At 47.4% G+C, this 24,000-nt stretch overlaps 1 protein-coding gene across 1 annotated transcript in view; it reads left to right on the top strand.

Moving 5' to 3' along the window:
- Nucleotides 1-24,000, top strand: part of csmd2 (CUB and Sushi multiple domains 2) — a 726,975-nt gene that overhangs the window by 651,193 nt on the left and 51,782 nt on the right. Inside the window, exons 26-27 of the mRNA XM_065020074.1 lie at nucleotides 8,617-8,790; nucleotides 15,092-15,274. Coding sequence (XP_064876146.1) covers nucleotides 8,617-8,790; nucleotides 15,092-15,274 — 357 coding nt within the window. The remainder of the gene's footprint in view (nucleotides 1-8,616; nucleotides 8,791-15,091; nucleotides 15,275-24,000) is intronic.

Genomic DNA, 24,000 nt, shown 5'->3' with positions numbered 1-24,000 from the left:
CATGTGATATTAACACACACACACACCATGGGATATTAACACACACCATGTGATATTAACACACACACACACCATGAGATATTAACACACACACACACCATGGGATATTAACACACACACACACACCATGTGATATTAACACACACACACACCATGGGATATTAACACACACACACCATGGGATATTAACACACACACACACCATGTGATATTAACACACACACACCATGGGATATTAACACACACCATTAACACACACACACACCATTAACACACACACACACCATTAACACACACCATGTGATATTAACACACACCATGTGATATTAACACACACACACCATGTGACATTAACACACACACACACCATGGGATATTAACACACACACACACCATGGGATATTAACACACACCATGTGATATTAACACACACACACACCATGGGATATTAACACACACACACACCATGTGATATTAACACACACACACACCATGGGATATTAACACACACCATGTGATATTAACACACACCATGGGATATTAACACACACCATGTGATATTAACACACACCATGGGATATTAACACACACACACCATGTGATATTAACACACACACACACCATGTGATATTAACACACACACACACCATGGGATATTAACACACACACACACCATGGAATATTAACACACACCATGGGATATTAACACACACACACACCATGGGATATTAACACACACACACCATTAACACACACACACCATGTGATATTAACACACACACACACCATGGGATATTAACACACACCATGGGATATTAACACACACCATGTGATATTAACACACACACACACCATTAACACACACACACCATTGGATATTAACACACACACACACACCATGTGATATTAACACACACACACCATTAACACACACACACCATGTGATATTAACACACACACACACACACCATGGGATATTAACACACACACACACCATGGGATATTAACACACACACACACACCATGTGATATTAACACACACACACCATTAACACACACACACACACAATTAACACACACCATGTGATATTAACACACACACACCATTAAAACACACACACCATGTGATATTAACACACACACACCATGTGATATTAACACACACCATGAGATATTAACACACACACACACCATTAACACACAAACACACACACACCATTAACACACACACACACCATGGGATATTAACACACACACACACCATGCGATATTAACACACACACACCATGGGATATTAACACACACACACACCATGTGATATTAACACACACACACACCATGTGATATTAACACACACCATGTGATATTAACACACACCATTAACACACACACACACCATTAACACACACCATGGGATATTAACACACACACACACCATTAACACACAAACACACACACACCATTAACACACACACACACCATGGGATATTAACACACACACACACCATGCGATATTAACACACACACACCATGGGATATTAACACACACACACACCATGTGATATTAACACACACACACACCATGGGATATTAACACACACACACCATGGAATATTAACACACACCATGTGATATTAACACACACACACACCATGGGATATTAACACACACCATGTGATATTAACACACACACACACCATGTGATATTAACACACACACACCATGTGATATTAACACACACACACCATGTGATATTAACACACACACACACCATGGGATATTAACACACACCATGTGATATTAACACACACCATGGGATATTAACACACACACACACACCATGGGATATTAACACACACCATGTGATATTAACACACACACACACCATGTGATATTAACACACACACACCATGTGATATTAACACACACACACCATGTGATATTAACACACACACACCATGGGATACTAACACACACCATGTGATATTAACACACACACACACCATGGGATATTAACACACACACACCATGTGATATTAACACACACACACACCATGGGATATTAACACACACACACACCATGGGATATTAACACACACCATGGGATATTAACACACACACACCATTAACACACACACACCATGGGATATTAACACACACACACACCATGGGATATTAACACACACCATGTGATATTAACACACACACACACCATGGGATATTAACACACACACACACACCATGTGATATTAACACACACACACACCATGGGATATTAACACACACCATGTGATATTAACACACACACACACCATGGGATATTAACACACACACACACCATGGGATATTAACACACACCATGTGATATTAACACACACACACACCATGGGATATTAACACACACACACACCATGTGATATTAACACACACACACACCATGGGATATTAACACACACCATGTGATATTAACACACACACACACCATGAGATATTAACACACACACACACCATGGGATATTAACACACACACACACACCATGTGATATTAACACACACACACACCATGGGATATTAACACACACACACCATGGGATATTAACACACACACACACCATGTGATATTAACACACACACACCATGGGATATTAACACACACCATTAACACACACACACCATTAACACACACACACACCATTATTAACACACACCATGTGATATTAACACACACCATGTGATATTAACACACACACACCATGTGATATTAACACACACACACACCATGGGATATACACACACCATGGGATATTAACACACACCATGTGATATTAACACACACACACACCATGGGATATTAACACACACACACACCATGGAATATTAACACACACCATGTGATATTAACACACACACACACCATGGGATATTAACACACACACACCATGGGATATTAACACACACACACACCATGTGATATTAACACACACACACCATGGGATATTAACACACACCATTAACACACACACACACCATTAACACACACACACACCATTAACACACACCATGTGATATTAACACACACCATGTGATATTAACACACACACACCATGTGATATTAACACACACACACACCATGGGATATTAACACACACACACACCATGGGATATTAACACACACCATGTGATATTAACACACACACACACCATGGGATATTAACACACACACACACCATGGAATATTAACACACACCATGTGATATTAACACACACCATGGGATATTAACACACACACACCATGTGATATTAACACACACACACACCATGTGATATTAACACACACACACACCATGGGATATTAACACACACACACACCATGGAATATTAACACACACCATGGGATATTAACACACACACACACCATGGGATATTAACACACACACACCATTAACACACACACACCATGTGATATTAACACACACACACACCATGGGATATTAACACACACCATGGGATATTAACACACACCATGTGATATTAACACACACACACACCATTAACACACACACACCATGGGATATTAACACACACACACACACCATGTGATATTAACACACACACACCATTAACACACACACACCATGTGATATTAACACACACACACACCATGGGATATTAACACACACACACACCATGGGATATTAACACACACACACACACCATGTGATATTAACACACACACACCATTAACACACACACACACCATTAACACACACCATGTGATATTAACACACACACACCATTAAAACACACACACCATGTGATATTAACACACACACACCATGTGATATTAACACACACCATGAGATATTAACACACACACACACCATTAACACACAAACACACACACACCATTAACACACACACACACCATGGGATATTAACACACACACACACCATGGGATATTAACACACACACACCATGTGATATTAACACACACACACACACCATGGGATATTAACACACACACACACCATGTGATATTAACACACACACACACCATGTGATATTAACACACACCATGTGATATTAACACACACCATTAACACACACACACACCATTAACACACACCATGGGATATTAACACACACACACCATGTGATATTAACACACACACACACCATGTGATATTAACACACACACACACCATGGGATATTAACACACACACACACCATGGAATATTAACACACACCATGTGATATTAACACACACACACACCATGGGATATTAACACACACCATGTGATATTAACACACACACACCATGTGATATTAACACACACACACCATGTGATATTAACACACACAAACCATGGGATATTAACACACACCATGTGATATTAACACACACCATGGGATATTAACACACACACACACACCATGGGATATTAACACACACCATGTGATATTAACACACACACACACCATGTGATATTAACACACACACACACCATTAACACACAAACACACACACACCATTAACACACACACACACCATGGGATATTAACACACACACACACCATGGGATATTAACACACACACACCATGTGATATTAACACACACACACACACCATGGAATATTAACACACACCATGGGATATTAACACACACACACACCATGGGATATTAACACACACACACACCATGGAATATTAACACACACCATGTGATATTAACACACACACACACCATGGGATATTAACACACACCATGTGATATTAACACACACACACCATGTGATATTAACACACACACACCATGTGATAGTAACACACACACACCATGGGATATTAACACACACCATGTGATATTAACACACACCATGGGATATTAACACACACACACACACCATGGGATATTAACACACACCATGTGATATTAACACACACACACACCATGTGATATTAACACACACACACACCATTAACACACAAACACACACACACCATTAACACACACACACACCATGTGATATTAACACACACACACACCATGTGATATTAACACACACACACACCATGGGATATTAACACACACACACACCATGGAATATTAACACACACCATGGGATATTAACACACACACACACCATGGGATATTAACACACACACACCATTAACACACACACACCATGTGATATTAACACACACACACACCATGGGATATTAACACACACCATGGGATATTAACACACACCATGTGATATTAACACACACACACACCATTAACACACACACACCATGGGATATTAACACACACACACACACCATGTGATATTAACACACACACACCATTAACACACACACACCATGTGATATTAACACACACACACACCATGGGATATTAACACACACACACACCATGGGATATTAACACACACACACACACCATGTGATATTAACACACACACACCATTAACACACACACACACCATTAACACACACACACACCATTAACACACACCATGTGATATTAACACACACACACACCATGGGATATTAACACACACACACACCATGGGATATTAACACACACCATGTGATATTAACACACACACACACCATGGGATATTAACACACACACACCATTAACACACACACACCATGGGATATTAACACACACACACACCATGGGATATTAACACACACCATGTGATATTAACACACACACACACCATGGGATATTAACACACACACACACACCATGTGATATTAACACACACACACACCATGGGATATTAACACACACCATGTGATATTAACACACACACACACCATGGGATATTAACACACACACACACCATGGGATATTAACACACACCATGTGATATTAACACACACACACACCATGGGATATTAACACACACACACACACCATGTGATATTAACACACACACACACCATGGGATATTAACACACACCATGTGATATTAACACACACACACACCATGAGATATTAACACACACACACACCATGGGATATTAACACACACACACACACCATGTGATATTAACACACACACACACCATGGGATATTAACACACACACACCATGGGATATTAACACACACACACACCATGTGATATTAACACACACACACCATGGGATATTAACACACACCATTAACACACACACACACCATTAACACACACACACACACCATTAACACACACCATGTGATATTAACACACACCATGTGATATTAACACACACACACCATGTGATATTAACACACACACACACCATGGGATATTAACACACACACACACCATGGGATATTAACACACACCATGTGATATTAACACACACACACACCATGGGATATTAACACACACACACACCATGGAATATTAACACACACCATGTGATATTAACACACACCATGGGATATTAACACACACACACCATGTGATATTAACACACACACACACCATGTGATATTAACACACACACACACCATGGGATATTAACACACACACACACCATGGAATATTAACACACACCATGGGATATTAACACACACACACACCATGGGATATTAACACACACACACCATTAACACACACACACCATGTGATATTAACACACACACACCATGGGATATTAACACACACCATGGGATATTAACACACACACCATGTGATATTAACACACACACACACCATTAACACACACACACCATGGGATATTAACACACACACACACACCATGTGATATTAACACACACACACCATTAACACACACACACCATGTGATATTAACACACACACACACCATGGGATATTAACACCCACACACACCATGTGATATTAACACACACACACACACCATGTGATATTAACACACACACACCATTAACACACACACACACCATTAACACACACCATGTGATATTAACACACACACACCATTAAAACACACACACCATGTGATATTAACACACACACACCATGTGATATTAACACACACCATGAGATATTAACACACACACACACCATTAACACACAAACACACACACACCATTAACACACACACACACCATGGGATATTAACACACACACACACCATGGGATATTAACACACACACACCATGTGATATTAACACACACACACACACCATGGGATATTAACACACACACACACCATGTGATATTAACACACACACACACCATGTGATATTAACACACACCATGTGATATTAACACACACCATTAACACACACACACACCATTAACACACACCATGGGATATTAACACACACACACCATGTGATATTAACACACACACACACCATGTGATATTAACACACACACACACCATGGGATATTAACACACACACACACCATGGAATATTAACACACACCATGTGATATTAACACACACACACACCATGGGATATTAACACACACCATGTGATATTAACACACACACACCATGTGATATTAACACACACACACCATGTGATATTAACACACACACACCATGGGATATTAACACACACCATGTGATATTAACACACACCATGGGATATTAACACACACACACACACCATGGGATATTAACACACACCATGTGATATTAACACACACACACACCATGTGATATTAACACACACACACCATGTGATATTAACACACACACACCATGGGATATTAACACACACACACCATGTGATATTAACACACACACACCATGGGATATTAACACACACCATGTGATATTAACACACACACACACCATGGGATATTAACACACACACACACCATGTGATATTAACACACACACACACCATGGGATATTAACACACACCATGTGATATTAACACACACACACCATGTGATATTAACACACACACACCATGTGATATTAACACACACACACACCATGGGATATTAACACACACACACACCATGTGATATTAACACACACACACACCATGTGATATTAACACACACCATGTGATATTAACACACACCATGGGATATTAACACACACACACACCATGTGATTTTAACCAACCAGGTATATTTACTAGGCTTGTTCAGGAAGTACAGGCCAACCAGGTATATTTACTAGGCTTGTTCAGGAAGTACAGGCCAACCAGGTATATTTACTAGACCTGTTCAGGAAGTACAGGCCAACCAGGTATATTTACTAGGCTTGTTCAGGAAGTACAGGCCAACCAGGTATATTTACTAGGCTTGTTCAGGAAGTACAGGCCAACCAGGTATATTTACTAGGCTTGTTCAGGAAGTACAGGCCAACCAGGTATATTTACTCGGCTTGTTCAGGAAGTACAGGCCAACCAGGTATATTTACTAGGCTTGTTCAGGAAGTACAGGCCAACCAGGTATATTTACTCTGCTTGTTCAGGAAGTACAGTTCAACCAGGTATATTTACTAGGCTTGTTCAGGAAGTACAGGCCAACCAGGTATATTTACTAGGCCTGTTCAGGAAGTACAGGCCAACCAGGTATATTTACTCGGCTTGTTCAGGTTCTTTCTATGTTCTCTTCTGATTGGTCCATTTCTCTCTCACCTCTCCTGTCATTGGTTAGTGGTGTTGTGCGACCGTCCCAGCATGCCCCCTTACGCCCAGATCTCCGGTGACCGTCGGACGGTGGGTTCGGTGATTCGGTTCAGCTGCATTGGACAGAGGACGGTGATCGGTAACACAACACGCACGTGTCAGCTGGGTGGACAGTGGAGCGGCTCGTTACCACACTGCTCTGGTATGGAACACACACCACACCACACACACCACACACACCACACCACACACAGCACACCACACGCACCACACACCATACACCACACACAACACACCACACACCACACACACACCACACCATACACCACACACAACACACCACACCACACACACCACACACCACACACACCACACCACACACAGCACACCACACGCACCACACACCATACACCACACCCAACACACCACACACACACCACACCACACAACACACCATACACCACACACAACACACCACACACACACCACACCACACACACACCACACCACACAACACACCACACATACCACACACACACCACACACCACACACTACACACACCACACCACACACTACACACACCACACACACCACACCACACACACCACAAACACACACCACACCACCACACCACACACACCACACACCACACACCACACCACACACCACACACCACACACAACACACCACACCACACACACCACACACCACACACCACACCACACACCACACACCACACACCACACCACACACCACACCACACACACCACACACCACCACACCACACACACCACACACCACACACACCACACACCACACCACACACACACCACACCACACACGCACCACACCACACACCACACACGCACCACACCACACACCACACCACACCACACACACCACACCACACCACACCACACACACCACACCACACCACACACCACACACGCACCACACCACACACCACACCACACCACACCACACACACCACACCACACCACACACCACACACACCACACCACACCACACAACACACCACACAGTATGGGAGGTTGAAGTGTCTGGAATGGGATCTGATCTGTGACAGTAGCTCTGATAGTAATACCTGAATATAGTAGAGGAAGTGACGATCACAGTGCTCCTCTTGGGAATCTGACGTCTTCATTTACCTTTTGAAGTCTGGACTTTGATCTTGTGGTAAAACACATGAATAAAGAGCCTATAAAACGTCTTGTTAGAGACGTGGGCTCAGTGCAGGGTTAGTGACAGAGCTCCCTGTGGTCCTCAGAGCTGTCTACCTGAGGAGATGTGTGGTCCTCAGAGCTGTCTATCTGAGGAGATGTGTGGTCCTCAGAGCTGTCTACCTGAGGAGATGTGTGGTCCTCAGAACTGTCTACCTGAGGAGATGTGTGGTCCTCAGAGCTGTCTATCTGAGGAGATGTGTGGGCCTCAGAGCTGTCTATCTGAGGAGATGTGTGGTCCTCAGAGCTGTCTACCTGAGGAGATGTGTGGTCCTCAGAGCTGTCTATCTGAGGAGATGTGTGGTCCTCAGAGCTGTCTACCTGAGGAGATGTGTGGTCCTCAGAGCTGTCTATCTGAGGAGATGTGTGGTCCTCAGAGCTGTCTATCTGAGAAGATGTGTAGTCCTCAGAGCTGTCTATCTGAGGAGATGTGTGGTCCTCAGAGCTGTCTACCTGAGGAGATGTGTGGTCCTCAGAGCTGTCTACCTGAGGAGATGTGTGGTCCTCAGAGCTGTCTATCTGAGGAGATGTGTGGTCCTCAGAGCTGTCTATCTGAGATGTGTGGTCCTCAGAGCTGTCTATCTGAGGAGATGTGTGGTCCTCAGAGCTGTCTATATGAGATGTGTGGTCCTCAGAGCTGTCTATCTGAGGAGATGTGTGGTCCTCAGAGCTGTCTACCTGAGGAGATGTGTGGTCCTCAGAGCTGTCTATCTGAGGAGATGTGTGGTCCTCAGAGCTGTCTACCTGAGGAGATGTGTGGTCCTCAGAGCTGTCTATCTGAGGAGATGTGTGGTCCTCAGAGCTGTCTACCTGAGGAGATGTGTGGTCCTCAGAGCTGTCTACCTGAGGAGATGTGTGGTCCTCAGAACTGTCTACCTGAGGAGATGTGTGGTCCTCAGAGCTGTCTATCTGAGGAGATGTGTGGTCCTCAGAGCTGTCTATATGAGATGTGTGGTCCTCAGAGCTGTCTACCAGAGGAGATGTGTGGTCCTCAGAGCTGTCTATCTGAGGAGATTTGTAGTCCTCAGAGCTGTCTATATGAGATGTGTGGTCCTCAGAGCTGTCTATATGAGATGTGTGGGCCTCAGAGCTGTCTATATGAGATGTGTGGTCCTCAGAGCTGTCTATCTGAGGAGATGTGATAGTCCTCAGAGCTGTCTATCTGAGATGTGTGGGCCTCAGACCTGTCTATCTGAGGAGATGTGTAGTCCTCAGAGCTGTCTATCTGAGATGTGTGGGCCTCAGAGCTGTCTATATGAGATATGTGGTCCTCAGAGCTGTCTATCTGAGGAGATGTGTAGTCCTCAGAGCTGTCTATCTGAGATGTGTGGGCCTCAGAGCTCTCTATCTGAGGAGAGGTGTGGTCCTCAGAGCTGTCTATCTGAGGAGATGTGTGGTCCTCAGAGCTGTCTATCTGAGGAGATGTGTGGTCCTCAGAGCTGTCTATCTGAGATGTGTGGGCCTCAGAGCTGTCTATCTGAGGAGATGTGTAGTCCTCAGAGCTGTCTATCTGAGGAGATGTGTGGTCCTCAGAGCTGTCTATATGAGATGTGTGGGCCTCAGAGCTGTCTATATGAGATGTGTGGGCCTCAGAGCTGTCTATCTGAGGAGATGTGTGGTCCTCAGAGCTGTCTATCTGAGATGTGTGGGTCTCAGAGCTGTCTATATGAGATGTATGGTCCTCAGAGCTGGGCCTCAGAGCTGTCTATATGAGATGTGTGGTCCTCAGAGCTGTCTATCTGAGATGTGTGGTTCTCAGAGCTGTCTATCTGAGATGTGTGGGTCTCAGAGCTGTCTATTTGAGATGTGTGGGCCTCAGAGCTGTCTATCTGAGGAGATGTGTGGTCCTCAGAGCTGTCTATCTGAGATGTGTGGTCCTCAGAGCTGTCTATCTGAGATGTGTGTTCCTCAGAGCTGTCTATGTGAGATGTGTAGTCCTCAGAGCTGTCTATATGAGATGTGTGGTCCTCAGAGCTGTCTATCTGAGGAGATGTATGGTCCTCAGAGCTATCTATCTGAGGAGATGTGTGGTCCTCAGAGCTGTCTATAGGAGATGTGTGGGCCTCAGAGCTGGGCCTCAGAGCTGTCTATAGGAGATGTGTAGTCCTCAGAGCTGTCTATCTGAGGAGATGTGTGGTCCTCAGAGCTGTCTATATGAAATGTGTGGTCCTCAGAGCTGTCTATATGAGATGTGTGGTCCTCAGAGCTGTCTATATGAGATGTGTGGGTCTCAGAGCTGGGCCTCAGAGCTGTCTATCTGAGATGTGTGGTCCTCAGAGCTGTCTATATGAAATGTGTGGTCCTCAGAGCTGTCTATCTGAGATGTGTTGGCCTCAGAGCTGTCTATCTGAGATGTGTGGGCCTCAGAGCTGTCTCTATGAGATGTGTGGTCCTCAGAGCTGTCTCTATGAGGAGATGTCACACACACACACACACACACACACACACACACACAGAGACAGGTTAGAAAGCCTTGTTCTTCTTCATGAAGACATTCCCCCTGTCCCTTGGCCTTCCTCTCTCCAGTGAAATCCGGCCTGACAGTTTGATGTCATTGATATAATTCATGGCATTCATATATCCTGTAGATAGCTGGAGAGGACCATAAAACATATTTAAAAAAAAAAACACCTCTTTCTGAGGTAAACACACACACACACACACACACACACACACACACACACACACACACACACACACACACACACACACACACACACACACACACACACACACACACACAACACAAACACCTCTTTCTGAGGTAAACACACACACACACACACACACACACACACACACACACACACACACACACACACACACACACACACACACACACACAAACACAAACACCTCTTTCTGAGGTAAACACACACACACACACACACACCTCTTTCTGAGGAAAAAAACACTAAATTCCTATTGACTTGGTGACTGGGAAACAGGACAACACAATGAAGTATATAGAGGACATAAATGCTATTTAATCTGGTTTAACCTTTCACTGCATTGGGTTAAATCAGGGTCACACAGAGTGTTTCTGGGTATTCTTTAAAACATCTACTTTGAAACTAAAGTATCCACCTCACACACATGGCTATGGGCTTAAACAAAAAGGACACCTGTACCATGTCAGATATAGACCACCACCTGTACCATGTCAGATATAGACCACCTGTACCATGTCAGATATAGACCACCTGTACCATGTCAGATATAGACCACCTGTACCATGTCAGATATAGACCACCTGTACCATGTCAGATATAGACCACCTGTACCACGTCAGATATAGACCACCTGTACCATGTCAGATATAGACCACCTGTACCATGTCAGATATAGACCACCTGTACCATGTCAGATATAGACCACCTGTACCATGTCAGATATAGACCACCTGTACCACGTCAGATATAGACCACCACCTGTACCATGTCAGATATAGACCACCTGTACCATGTCAGATATAGACCACCTGTACCATGTCAGATATAGACCACCTGTACCATGTCAGATATAGACCACCTGTACCATGTCAGATATAGACCACCTGTACCATGTCAGATATAGACCACCTGTACCATGTCAGATATAGACCACCACCTGTACCACGTCAGATATAGACCACCTGTACCATGTCAGATATAGACCATCTGTACCATGTCAGATATAGACCACCTGTACCATGTCAGATATAGACCACCACCTGTACCATGTCAGATATAGACCACCTGTACCATGTCAGATATAGACCACCTGTACCATGTCAGATATAGACCACCTGTACCATGTCAGATATAGACCACCTGTACCATGTCAGATATAGACCACCTGTACCATGTCAGATATAGACCACCTGTACCATGTCAGATATAGACCACCTGTACCACGTCAGATATAGACCACCTGTACCATGTCAGATATAGACCACCTGTACCACGTCAGATATAGACCACCTGTACCATGTCAGATATAGACCACCACCTGTACCACGTCAGATATAGACCACCTGTACCATGTCAGATATAGACCACCACCTGTACCACGTCAGATATAGACCACCACCTGTACCACGTCAGATATAGACCACCTGTACCATGTCAGATATAGACCATCTGTACCATGTCAGATATAGACCACCTGTACCATGTCAGATATAGACCACCACCTGTACCACATCAGATATAGACCACCTGTACCATGTCAGATATAGACCACCTGTACCATGTCAGATATAGACCATCTGTACCATGTCAGATATAGACCACCTGTACCATGTCAGATATAGACCACCTGTACCATGTCAGATATAGACCACCTGTACCATGTCAGATATAGACCATCTGTACCTTGTCAGATATAGACCACCTGTACCATGTCAGATATAGACCACCTGTACCATGTCAGATATAGACCACCTGTACCATGTCAGATATAGAGTTGAAATGCTGTTACAGTAACATTCCCCCCATGTGGCCACTAGGTCATGTGACTGCCACTAGGTCATGTGACTGCAGGACATGTCTACTAACAGTCAGGGAGCTGTTACAGTAACATTCCCCCCATGTGGCCACTAGGTCATGTGACTGCCACTAGGTCATGTGACTGCAGGACATGTCTACTAACAGTCAGAGAGCTGTTACAGTAACATTCCCCCCATGTGGCCACTAGGTCATGTGACTGCCACTAGGTCATGTGACTGCCACTAGGTCATGTGACTGCAGGACATGTCTACTAACAGTCAGGGAGCTGTTACAGTAACATTCCCTCCATGTGGCCACTAGGTCATGTGACTGTTACATTAAGGTTCTCAGGTCAGAAGGACGAACCAGGAGAGCGAGAGAGAAATTATTTGAAATTGTAAATTATATCCAAATGGCGTTATGAGACTCTTCCGGGCGCTATATCTTTATTTTCTGACCTTTTTTCAAGACGATTATGTTTAATCTTCTTGAAAAGCATTTTCTCTATTTATTTATATAAATAAATATAGAAAATGCTATATATATATATATATATTGGGGTGACAGTAACCGAGAGGTTGCTGGATCGACTCCTGGATCGACTCCCCGAGCTGACAAGGTCAAACTATCGGTCTGCCCCTGAACAAAGCAGTTAACCCTTCAAGAATGTGTTCTTAATGTTCTTAACTGACTTCCTTAGTTGCTTAGTTAAATAAAGGTTTAATTAAAAGCTATATATATATATATATATATATGTGTGTGTTATCTCTCTTTCCGCCCCTCCTTCTCCAGGAGAGTCGTCTGGTCTGTGTGGGGATCCAGGTATCCCAGGCCACGGTATCAGACTCGGAGAAGACTTCTCAGTGGGCAGTGTGGTGGGGTTCAGCTGTGAACAGGGATATGTCCTACGAGGTTCCTCAGAGAGAACATGCCAACCTAACAGCACCTGGGTGGGCACACAGCCAGAGTGCCATGGTAAGATGCAGGACACGCACATATTTACAAGCAGAACACACACGCACATACACGATCTGAACTAGAACACAACACACACACACACATATTCTGAACATAAACACAACAGACGCACACACACACACACACACATTCTGAAGAAGAATAACACACACAGCGCTAAAACACAGTAGTGTCTCTCAACCATATGCCTGACTGCCTGACTGCCTGACTGCCTGCCTGCCTGCCTGCCTGCCTGACTGCCTGACTGCCTGCCTGCCTGCCTGCCTGCCTGCCTGACTGCCTGCCTGACTGCCTGCCTGACTGCCTGACTGCATGACTGCCTGACTGCCTGACTGCCTGACTGCCTGCCTGCCTGCCTGCCTGACTGCCTGCCTGACTGCCTGCCTGCCTGCCTGACTGCCTGCCTGACTGCCTGACTGCCTGCCTGCCTGCCTGCCTGACTGCCTGCCTGACTGCCTGCCTGCCTGCCTGACTGCCTGCCTGACTGCCTGACTGCCTGACTGCCTGCCTGACTGACTGCCTGACTGCCTGCCTGACTGCCTGACTGCCTGCTTGCCTGTCTCTCTGCCGGTCTGCCTGTCTCTCTGTCTGTCTCTCTGCCTGTCTGTCTGTCTCTCTGCCTGTCTGTCTGTCTCTCTGCCGGTCTGCCTGTCTCTCTGTCTGTCTCTCTGCCTGTCTGTCTGTCTCTGTCTGTCTTCCTGTCTCTCTGCCACCTTAACACATATACATCCACTAGTGGTTAGCCTCTTTAATTAACATCACACTCTGTTACCACTCAGTTTCCTGATCTCTGACCAATACAATGTAGCAATGGGATCCAATCCATTTCAATTTCTTCTCAATTCTGTCTATCCGGAAGGGTTGAGATAAATGCCCTTCCTATTTCTTCTCAATTTAGTCTCTCCAAGATTTTACAATAATAGAGAGACTCACATATTTTCCTCAATTGAAATGTATTTTGCGAGTTTTTAAATGGAATTTACAATAGAGCTGCCTGGTGATCGGTTGCTCTCCCCTGGATTCCGTACGGATGTGTCTCTTTGCAGGGACGGAGGAGGGGCTAGAGAGACAGAGGAGGGGCTAGAGAGACAGAGGAGGGGCTAGAGAGACAGAGGAGGGGCTAGAGAGACAGAGGAGGGGGGAGAGAGACAGAGGAGGGGCTAGAGAGACAGAGGAGGGGCTAGAGAGACAGAGGAGGGGCTAGAGAGACAGAGGAGGGGCTAGAGAGACAGAGGAGGGGCTAGAGAGACAGAGGAGGGGCGAGAGAGACAGAGGAGGGGCGAGAGAGACAGAGGAGGGGCTAGAGAGACAGAGGAGGGGCTAGAGAGACAGAGGAGGGGCTAGAGAGACAGAGGAGGGGTGAGAGAGACAGAGGAGGGGCTAGAGAGACAGAGGGGCGAGAGAGACAGAGGAGGGGCGAGAGAGACAGAGGAGGGGCTAGAGAGACAGAGGAGGGGCTAGAGAGACAGAGGAGGGGCTAGAGAGACAGAGGAGGGGCTAGAGAGACAGAGGAGGGGCGAGAGAGACAGAGGAGGGGCTAGAGAGACAGAGGAGGGGCGAGAGAGACAGAGGAAGGGGGAGACAAAGAGGAGGGGGAGAGAGACAGAGGAGGGGCTAGAGAGACAGAGGAGGGGCTAGAGAGACAGAGGAGGGGCGAGAGAGACAGAGGAGGGGCTAGAGAGACAGAGGAGGGGCGAGAGAGACAGAGGAGGGGCTAGAGAGACAGAGGAGGGGCTAGAGAGACAGAGGAGGGGCTAGAGAGACAGAGGAGGGGCGAGAGAGACAGAGGAGGGGCGAGAGAGACAGAGGAGGGGCGAGAGAGACAGAGGAGGGGGAGAGAGACAGAGGAGGGGCGAGAGAGACAGAGGAGGGGCTAGAGAGACAGAGGAGGGGCTAGAGAGACAGAGGAGGGGCGAGAGAGACAGAGGAGGGGCTAGAGAGACAGAGGAGGGGCGAGAGAGACAGAGGAAGGGGGAGACAAAGAGGAGGGGGAGAGAGACAGAGGAGGGGCTAGAGAGACAGAGGAGGGGCTAGAGAGACAGAGGAGGGGCGAGAGAGACAGAGGAGGGGCTAGAGAGACAGAGGAGGGGCTAGAGAGACAGAGGAGGGGCGAGAGAGACAGAGGAGGGGGAGAGAGACAGAGGAGGGGCGAGAGAGACAGAGGAGGGGCGAGAGAGACAGAGGAGGGGGAGAGAGACAGAGGAGGGGGAGAGAGACAGAGGAGGGGCTAGAGAGACAGAGGAGGGGCGAGAGAGACAGAGGAGGGGCTAGAGAGACAGAGGAGGGGCTAGAGAGACAGAGGAGGGGCGAGAGAGACAGAGGAGGGGCGAGAGAGACAGAGGAGGGGCGAGAGAGACAGAGGAGGGGGAGAGAGACAGAGGAGGGGCGAGAGAGACAGAGGAGGGGCGAGAGAGACAGAGGAGGGGCTAGAGAGACAGAGGAGGGGCTAGAGAGACAGAGGAGGGGCTAGAGAGACAGAGGAGGGGCGAGAGAGACAGAGGAGGGGCTAGAGAGACAGAGGAGGGGCTAGAGAGACAGAGGAGGGGTGAGAGAGACAGAGGAGGGGCTAGAGAGACAGAGGGGCGAGAGAGACAGAGGAGGGGCGAGAGAGACAGAGGAGGGGCTAGAGAGACAGAGGAGGGGCGAGAGAGACAGAGGAGGGGCTAGAGAGACAGAGGAGGGGCTAGAGAGACAGAGGAGGGGCTAGAGAGACAGAGGAGGGGCTAGAGTGACAGAGGAGGGGCTAGAGAGACAGAGGAGGGGCGAGAGAGACAGAGGAGGGGCGAGAGAGACAGAGGAGGGGCGAGAGAGACAGAGGAAGGGGGAGACAAAGAGGAGGGGGAGAGAGACAGAGGGGCTAGAGAGACAGAGGAGGGGCGAGAGAGACAGAGGAGGGGCTAGAGAGACAGAGGAGGGGCTAGAGAGACAGAGGAGGGCGAGAGAGACAGAGGAGGGGGAGAGAGACAGAGGGGCTAGAGAGACAGAGGAGGGGGAGAGAGACAGAGGAGGGGGAGAGAGACAGAGGAGGGGCTAGAGAGACAGAGGAGGGGCGAGAGAGACAGAGGAGGGGCGAGAGAGACAGAGGAGGGGCGAGAGAGACAGAGGAGGGGCTAGAGAGACAGAGGAGGGGCTAGAGAGACAGAGGAGGGGCTAGAGAGACAGAGGAGGGGCGAGAGACACAGAGGAGGGGCGAGAGACACAGAGGAGGGGGAGAGAGACAGAGGAGGGGGAGAGAGACAGAAGAGGGGGAGAGAGACAGAGGAGGGGCTAGAGGGACAGAGGAGGGGCTAGAGAGACAGAGGAGGGGCGAGAGAGACAGAGGAAGGGTGAGAGACACAGAGGAGGGGGAGAGAGACAGAGGAGGGGGAGAGAGACAGAGGAGGGGGAGAGAGACAGAGGAAGGGGGAGACAAAGAGGAGGGGGAGAGAGACAGAAGAGAGGGGGAGAGAGACAGAGGAGGGGGAGAGAGACAGAGGAGGGGCTAGAGAGACAGAGGAGGGGCTAGAGAGACAGAGGAGGGGCTAGAGAGACAGAGGAGGGGCGAGAGAGACAGAGGAGGGGGAGAGAGACAGAGGAGGGGGAGAGAGACAGAGGAGGGGGAGAGAGACAGAGGAGGGGGAGAGAGACAGAGGAGGGGGAGAGAGACAGAGGAAGGGGGAGACACAGAGGAGGGGGAGAGAGACAGAGGAGGGGGAGAGAGACAGAGGAGGGGGAGAGAGACAGAGGAGGGGGAGAGAGACAGAGGAGGGGGAGAGTGACAGAGGAAGGGGGAGACACAGAGGAGGGGGAGAGAGACAGAGGAGGGGGAGAGAGACAGAGGAAGGGGAGACACAGAGGATGGGGGAGACAGAGGAGGGGGAGACACAGAGGAGGGGGGAGAGAGACAGAGGAGGGGGAGACACAGAGGAGGGGGAGAGAGACAGAGGAAGGGGGAGACACAGAGGAGGGGGAGAGAGACAGAGGAGGGGGAGAGATACAGAGGAAGGGGAGACACAGAGGAGGGGGAGAGAGACAGAGGAGGGGGAGAGAGACAGAGGAGGGGAGAGAGACAGAGGAAGGGGGAGACAAAGAGGAGGGGGAGAGAGACAGAAGAGGGGGAGAGAGACAGAGGAGGGGGAGAGAGACAGAGGAGGGGAAAGAGAGACGGAGGAGGGGGAGAGAGACAGAGGAGGGGGAGACAGAGGAGGGGGAGAGACAGAGGAGGGGGAGAGAGAGAGGAGGGGGAGAGAGACAGAGGAGGGGGAGAGAGACAGAGGAGGGGGAGAGAGACAGGGGAGGGGAGAGAGACAGAGGAGGGGGAGAGAGACAGAGGAGGGGGAGAGAGACAGAGGAGGGGGAGAGAGACAGAGGATGGGCTAGAGAGACAGAGGAGGGGGAGAGAGACAGAGGAGGGGGAGAGAGACAGAGGAGGGGGAGAGAGACAGAGGAGGGGGATTGCCATACAGACTGTCACAGACCTTCATACAGACTGTCATACAGACTGTCATACAGATAGTGCTACATACAGACTGTCATACAGACTGTCATACAGACTGTCATACAGACTGTCATACAGACTGTCATACAGTTAGTGCTACATACAGATACAGATAGTGCTACATACAGACTGTCATACAGACTGTCATACAGATAGTGCTACATACAGACTGTCATACAGATAGTGCTACATACAGACTGTCATACAGACTGTCATACAGACTGTCATACAGATAGTGCTACATACTGATTGTCATACAGACTGTCATACAGACTGTCATACAGACTGTCATACAGATAGTGCTACATACAGACTGTCATACAGACTGTCATACAGATAGTGCTACATACAGACTGTCATACAGATAGTGCTACATACAGACTGTCATACAGACTGTCATACAGACTGTCATACAGATAGTGCTACATACAGACTGTCATACAGACTGTCATACAGATAGTGCTACATACAGACTGTCATACAGACTGTCATACAGACTGTCATACAGATAGTGCTACATACAGACTGTCATACAGATAGTGCTACATACAGACTGTCATACAGACTGTCATACAGATAGTGCTACATACAGACTGTCATACAGTTAGTGCTACATACAGACTGTCATACAGATAGTGCTACATACAGACTGTCATACAGACTGTCATACAGATAGTGCTACATACAGACTGTCATACAGACTGTCATACAGACTGTCATACAGATAGTGCTACATACTGATTGTCATACAGACTGTCATACAGACTGTCATACAGACTGTCATACAGATAGTGCTACATACAGACTGTCATACAGACTGTCATACATACAGACTGTCATACAGATAGTGCTACATACAGACTGTCATACAGACTGTCATACAGACTGTCATACAGACTGTCATACAGATAGTGCTACATACAGACTGTCATACAGATAGTGCTACATACAGACTGTCATACAGACTGTCATACAGACTATCATACAGACTGTCATACAGACTGTTATACAGACTGTCATACAGATAGTGCTACATACAGACTGTCATACAGATAGTGCTACATACAGACTGTCATACAGACTGTCATACAGACTATCATACAGACTGTCATACAGACTGTCATACAGACTATCATACAGACTGTCATACAGACTGTCATACAGACTGTCATACAGATAGTGCTACATACAGATTGTCATACAGACTGTCATACAGATAGTGCTACATACAGACTGTCATACAGACTGTCATACAGATAGTGCTACATACAGACTGTCATACAGACTGTCATACAGTTAGTGCTACATACAGACTGTCATACAGATAGTGCTACATACAGACTGTCATACAGACTGTCATACAGATAGTGCTACATACAGATAGTGCTACATACAGATAGTGCTACATACAGACTGTCATACAGATAGTGCTACATACAGACTGTCATACAGACTGTCATACAGACTGTTATACAGACTGTCATACAGATAGTGCTACATACAGACTGTCATACAGATAGTGCTACATACAGACTGTCATACAGATAGTGCTACATACAGACTGTCATACAGACTGTCATACAGATAGTGCTACATACAGACTGTCATACAGACTGTCATACAGACTGTCATACAGATAGTGCTACATACTGATTGTCATACAGACTGTCATACAGACTGTCATACAGACTGTCATACAGACTGTCATACAGACTATCATACAGATTGTCATACAGACTATCATACAGACTGTCATACAGACTGTCATACAGACTGTCATACAGATTGTATGATAGATAGAAGATAGTGTTACAGACAGATAGTCAGACAGACAGTTCTAGGGTCAGTTCTACAGACAGTTCTTGAGACAGACAGCTCTAGGGTCAGTTCTACAGGCAGTTCTTGAGACAGACAGCTCTAGGGTCAGTTCTACAGACAGTTCTTGAGACAGACAGCTCTAGGGTCAGTTCTACAGACAGTTCTTGAGACAGACAGCTCTAGGGTCAGTTCTACAGACAGTTCTTGAGACAGACAGCTCTAGGGTCAGTTCTACAGGCAGTTCTTGAGACAGACAGCTCTAGGGTCAGTTCTACAGGCAGTTCTTGAGACAGACAGCTCTAGGGTCAGTTCTACAGACAGTTCTTGAGACAGACAGCTCTAGGGTCAGTTCTACAGGCAGTTCTTGAGACAGACAGCTCTAGGGTCAGTTCTACAGACAGTTCTTGAGACAGACAGCTCTAGGGTCAGTTCTACAGACAGTTCTGAGACAGACAGCTCTAGGGTCAGTTCTACAGACAGTTCTTGAGACAGACAGTAGGGTCAGTTTACAGACAGTTCTTGAGACAGACAGCTCTTGGGTCAGTTCTACAGGCAGTTCTTGAGACAGACAGCTCTAGGGTCAGTTCTACAGACAGTTCTTGAGACAGACAGCTCTTGGGTCAGTTCTACAGGCAGTTCTTGAGACAGACAGCTCTAGGGTCAGTTCTACAGACAGTTCTTGAGACAGACAGCTCTAGGGGCAGTTCTACAGACAGTTCTTGAGACAGACAACTCTAGGGGCAGTTCTACAGACAGTGCTTGAGACAGACAGCTCTAGGGTCAGTTCTACAGACATTTTCTACATACAGCTCGAGAGGGAGAGAGAGCTGTCTTACTCCCCCTCTCTATCTCGCTCTCCCTCCATCCTTCTCTCTCTTTGTGTGGTGCCTGAGGGGTGGCCACCTGTTCATGGTTGGCAAAGACATCAAGGTCCAGTCACAGCTGGTCATTATAGAGGGGCCATTGCTTACACACACACACACACACACACACACACACACACACACACACACACACAGAGAGAGTGCAATGGGCCGTTGGGCCTGGAGCAGGAAGGAGGATAAGGAGACAGTAATGAACATACACATCATCCTCCACTGGATCCACTGGTCAAAAGACCACAGACCTAGGAATTAAAGAAAGGGAAGGGGGAGAGAGAGGGAAGGGGGAGAGAGAGGGAAGGGGAAGGGGAAGGGGGAGAGAGAGGGAAGTGGGAGAGGGAAGAGGGAGAGAGAGGGAAGGGAGAGAGAGAGAGGGAAGGGGGAGAGGGAGAGAGAGCGGGAAGGGGGAGAGAGAGGGAAGGAGGAGAGAGGGAAGGGGGAGAGAGAGGGAAGGGGGAGAAAGAGGGAAGTGGGAGAGGGAAAGGGAGAGAGAGGGAAGGGAGAGAGGGAAGGGGAGGGAAGGGGAGGAGGGAGAGAGAGGGAAGGGGGAGAGAGAGGGAAGGGAAGGGGGAGAGAGAGGGAAGGGAAGGGGAGAGAGAGGAAAGAGGGAGAGAGAGGGAAGGGGGAGAGAGAGGGAAGAGGGAGAGAGAGGGAAGGGGAGAGAGAGGGAAGGGGGAGAGAGAGGGAAGGGGGAGAGAGAGAAGAGAGAGGGAAGGGGGAGGGAAGGGGGAGAGAGAGGGAAGGGGAGAGGGAAGAGGGAGAGATAGGGAAGGGGGAGAGAGAGGGAAGGGGAGAGAGAGGGAAGGGGAGAGGGAGGAGGGAGAGAGAGGGAAGGGGGAGAGAGGGAAGGGGGAGAGGGTAAAGGGAGAGAGAGGGAAGGCAAGGGGAGAGAGAGGGAAGGGGGAGAGAGAGGGAAGGGGAGAGAGAGGGAAGGGGGAGAGGGAAGAGGGAGAGAGAGGGAAGGGGGAGAGAGAGGAAGGGGGAGAGGGATGAGGGAGAGAGAGGAAAGGGGGAGAGACCACAGGAATTAGAATGGGGGAGAGAGAGGGAAGGGGGAGAAAGGGAAGGGGAGAGAGACCACAGGAATTAGAATGGGGAGAGAGAGAGGGGAAGAGAGAGGGAAGGGGAGAGAGACCACAGGAATTAGAATTTGGAGAGAGAGGAAGGGGAGAGAGAGGGAAGGGGAGAGAGAGAGGGAAGGGGAGAGAGAGAGGGAAGGGGGAGAGAGAGGGAAGGGGAGAGAGAGTGAAGGGGGAGAGAGAGAGGAAGGGGAGAGAGGGAAGGGAGAGAGAGAGGGAAGGGGAGAGAGAGGAAGGGGGAGAGAGGGAAGGGGAGAGAGAAGAAGGAGAGAGAGGGAAGGGGAGGGAAGGGAGAGAAGGGGGAAGGGGAAGAGAGGGAGGGAAAGGGGAGAGAGAGGAAGGGGGAGAGAGGGAAGGGAGAGAGAGGGAACGGGAGAGAGGGAGAGAGAGGGAGGGAAGGGGAGAGAGATAGGGAAGGGGAGAGAGGGAAGGGGGAGAGAGAGAGAGAAGAGGGAAGGGGAGGGAAGG

The sequence above is a fragment of the Oncorhynchus nerka genome, linkage group LG7 (genome assembly GCF_034236695.1).
Source record: "Oncorhynchus nerka isolate Pitt River linkage group LG7, Oner_Uvic_2.0, whole genome shotgun sequence".
Classification (NCBI taxonomy): Eukaryota; Metazoa; Chordata; class Actinopteri; order Salmoniformes; family Salmonidae; genus Oncorhynchus; species Oncorhynchus nerka.
The sequence above is the reverse complement of the archived record's forward strand: the minus strand, read 5'-3'. Positions and strand labels throughout refer to the sequence as shown.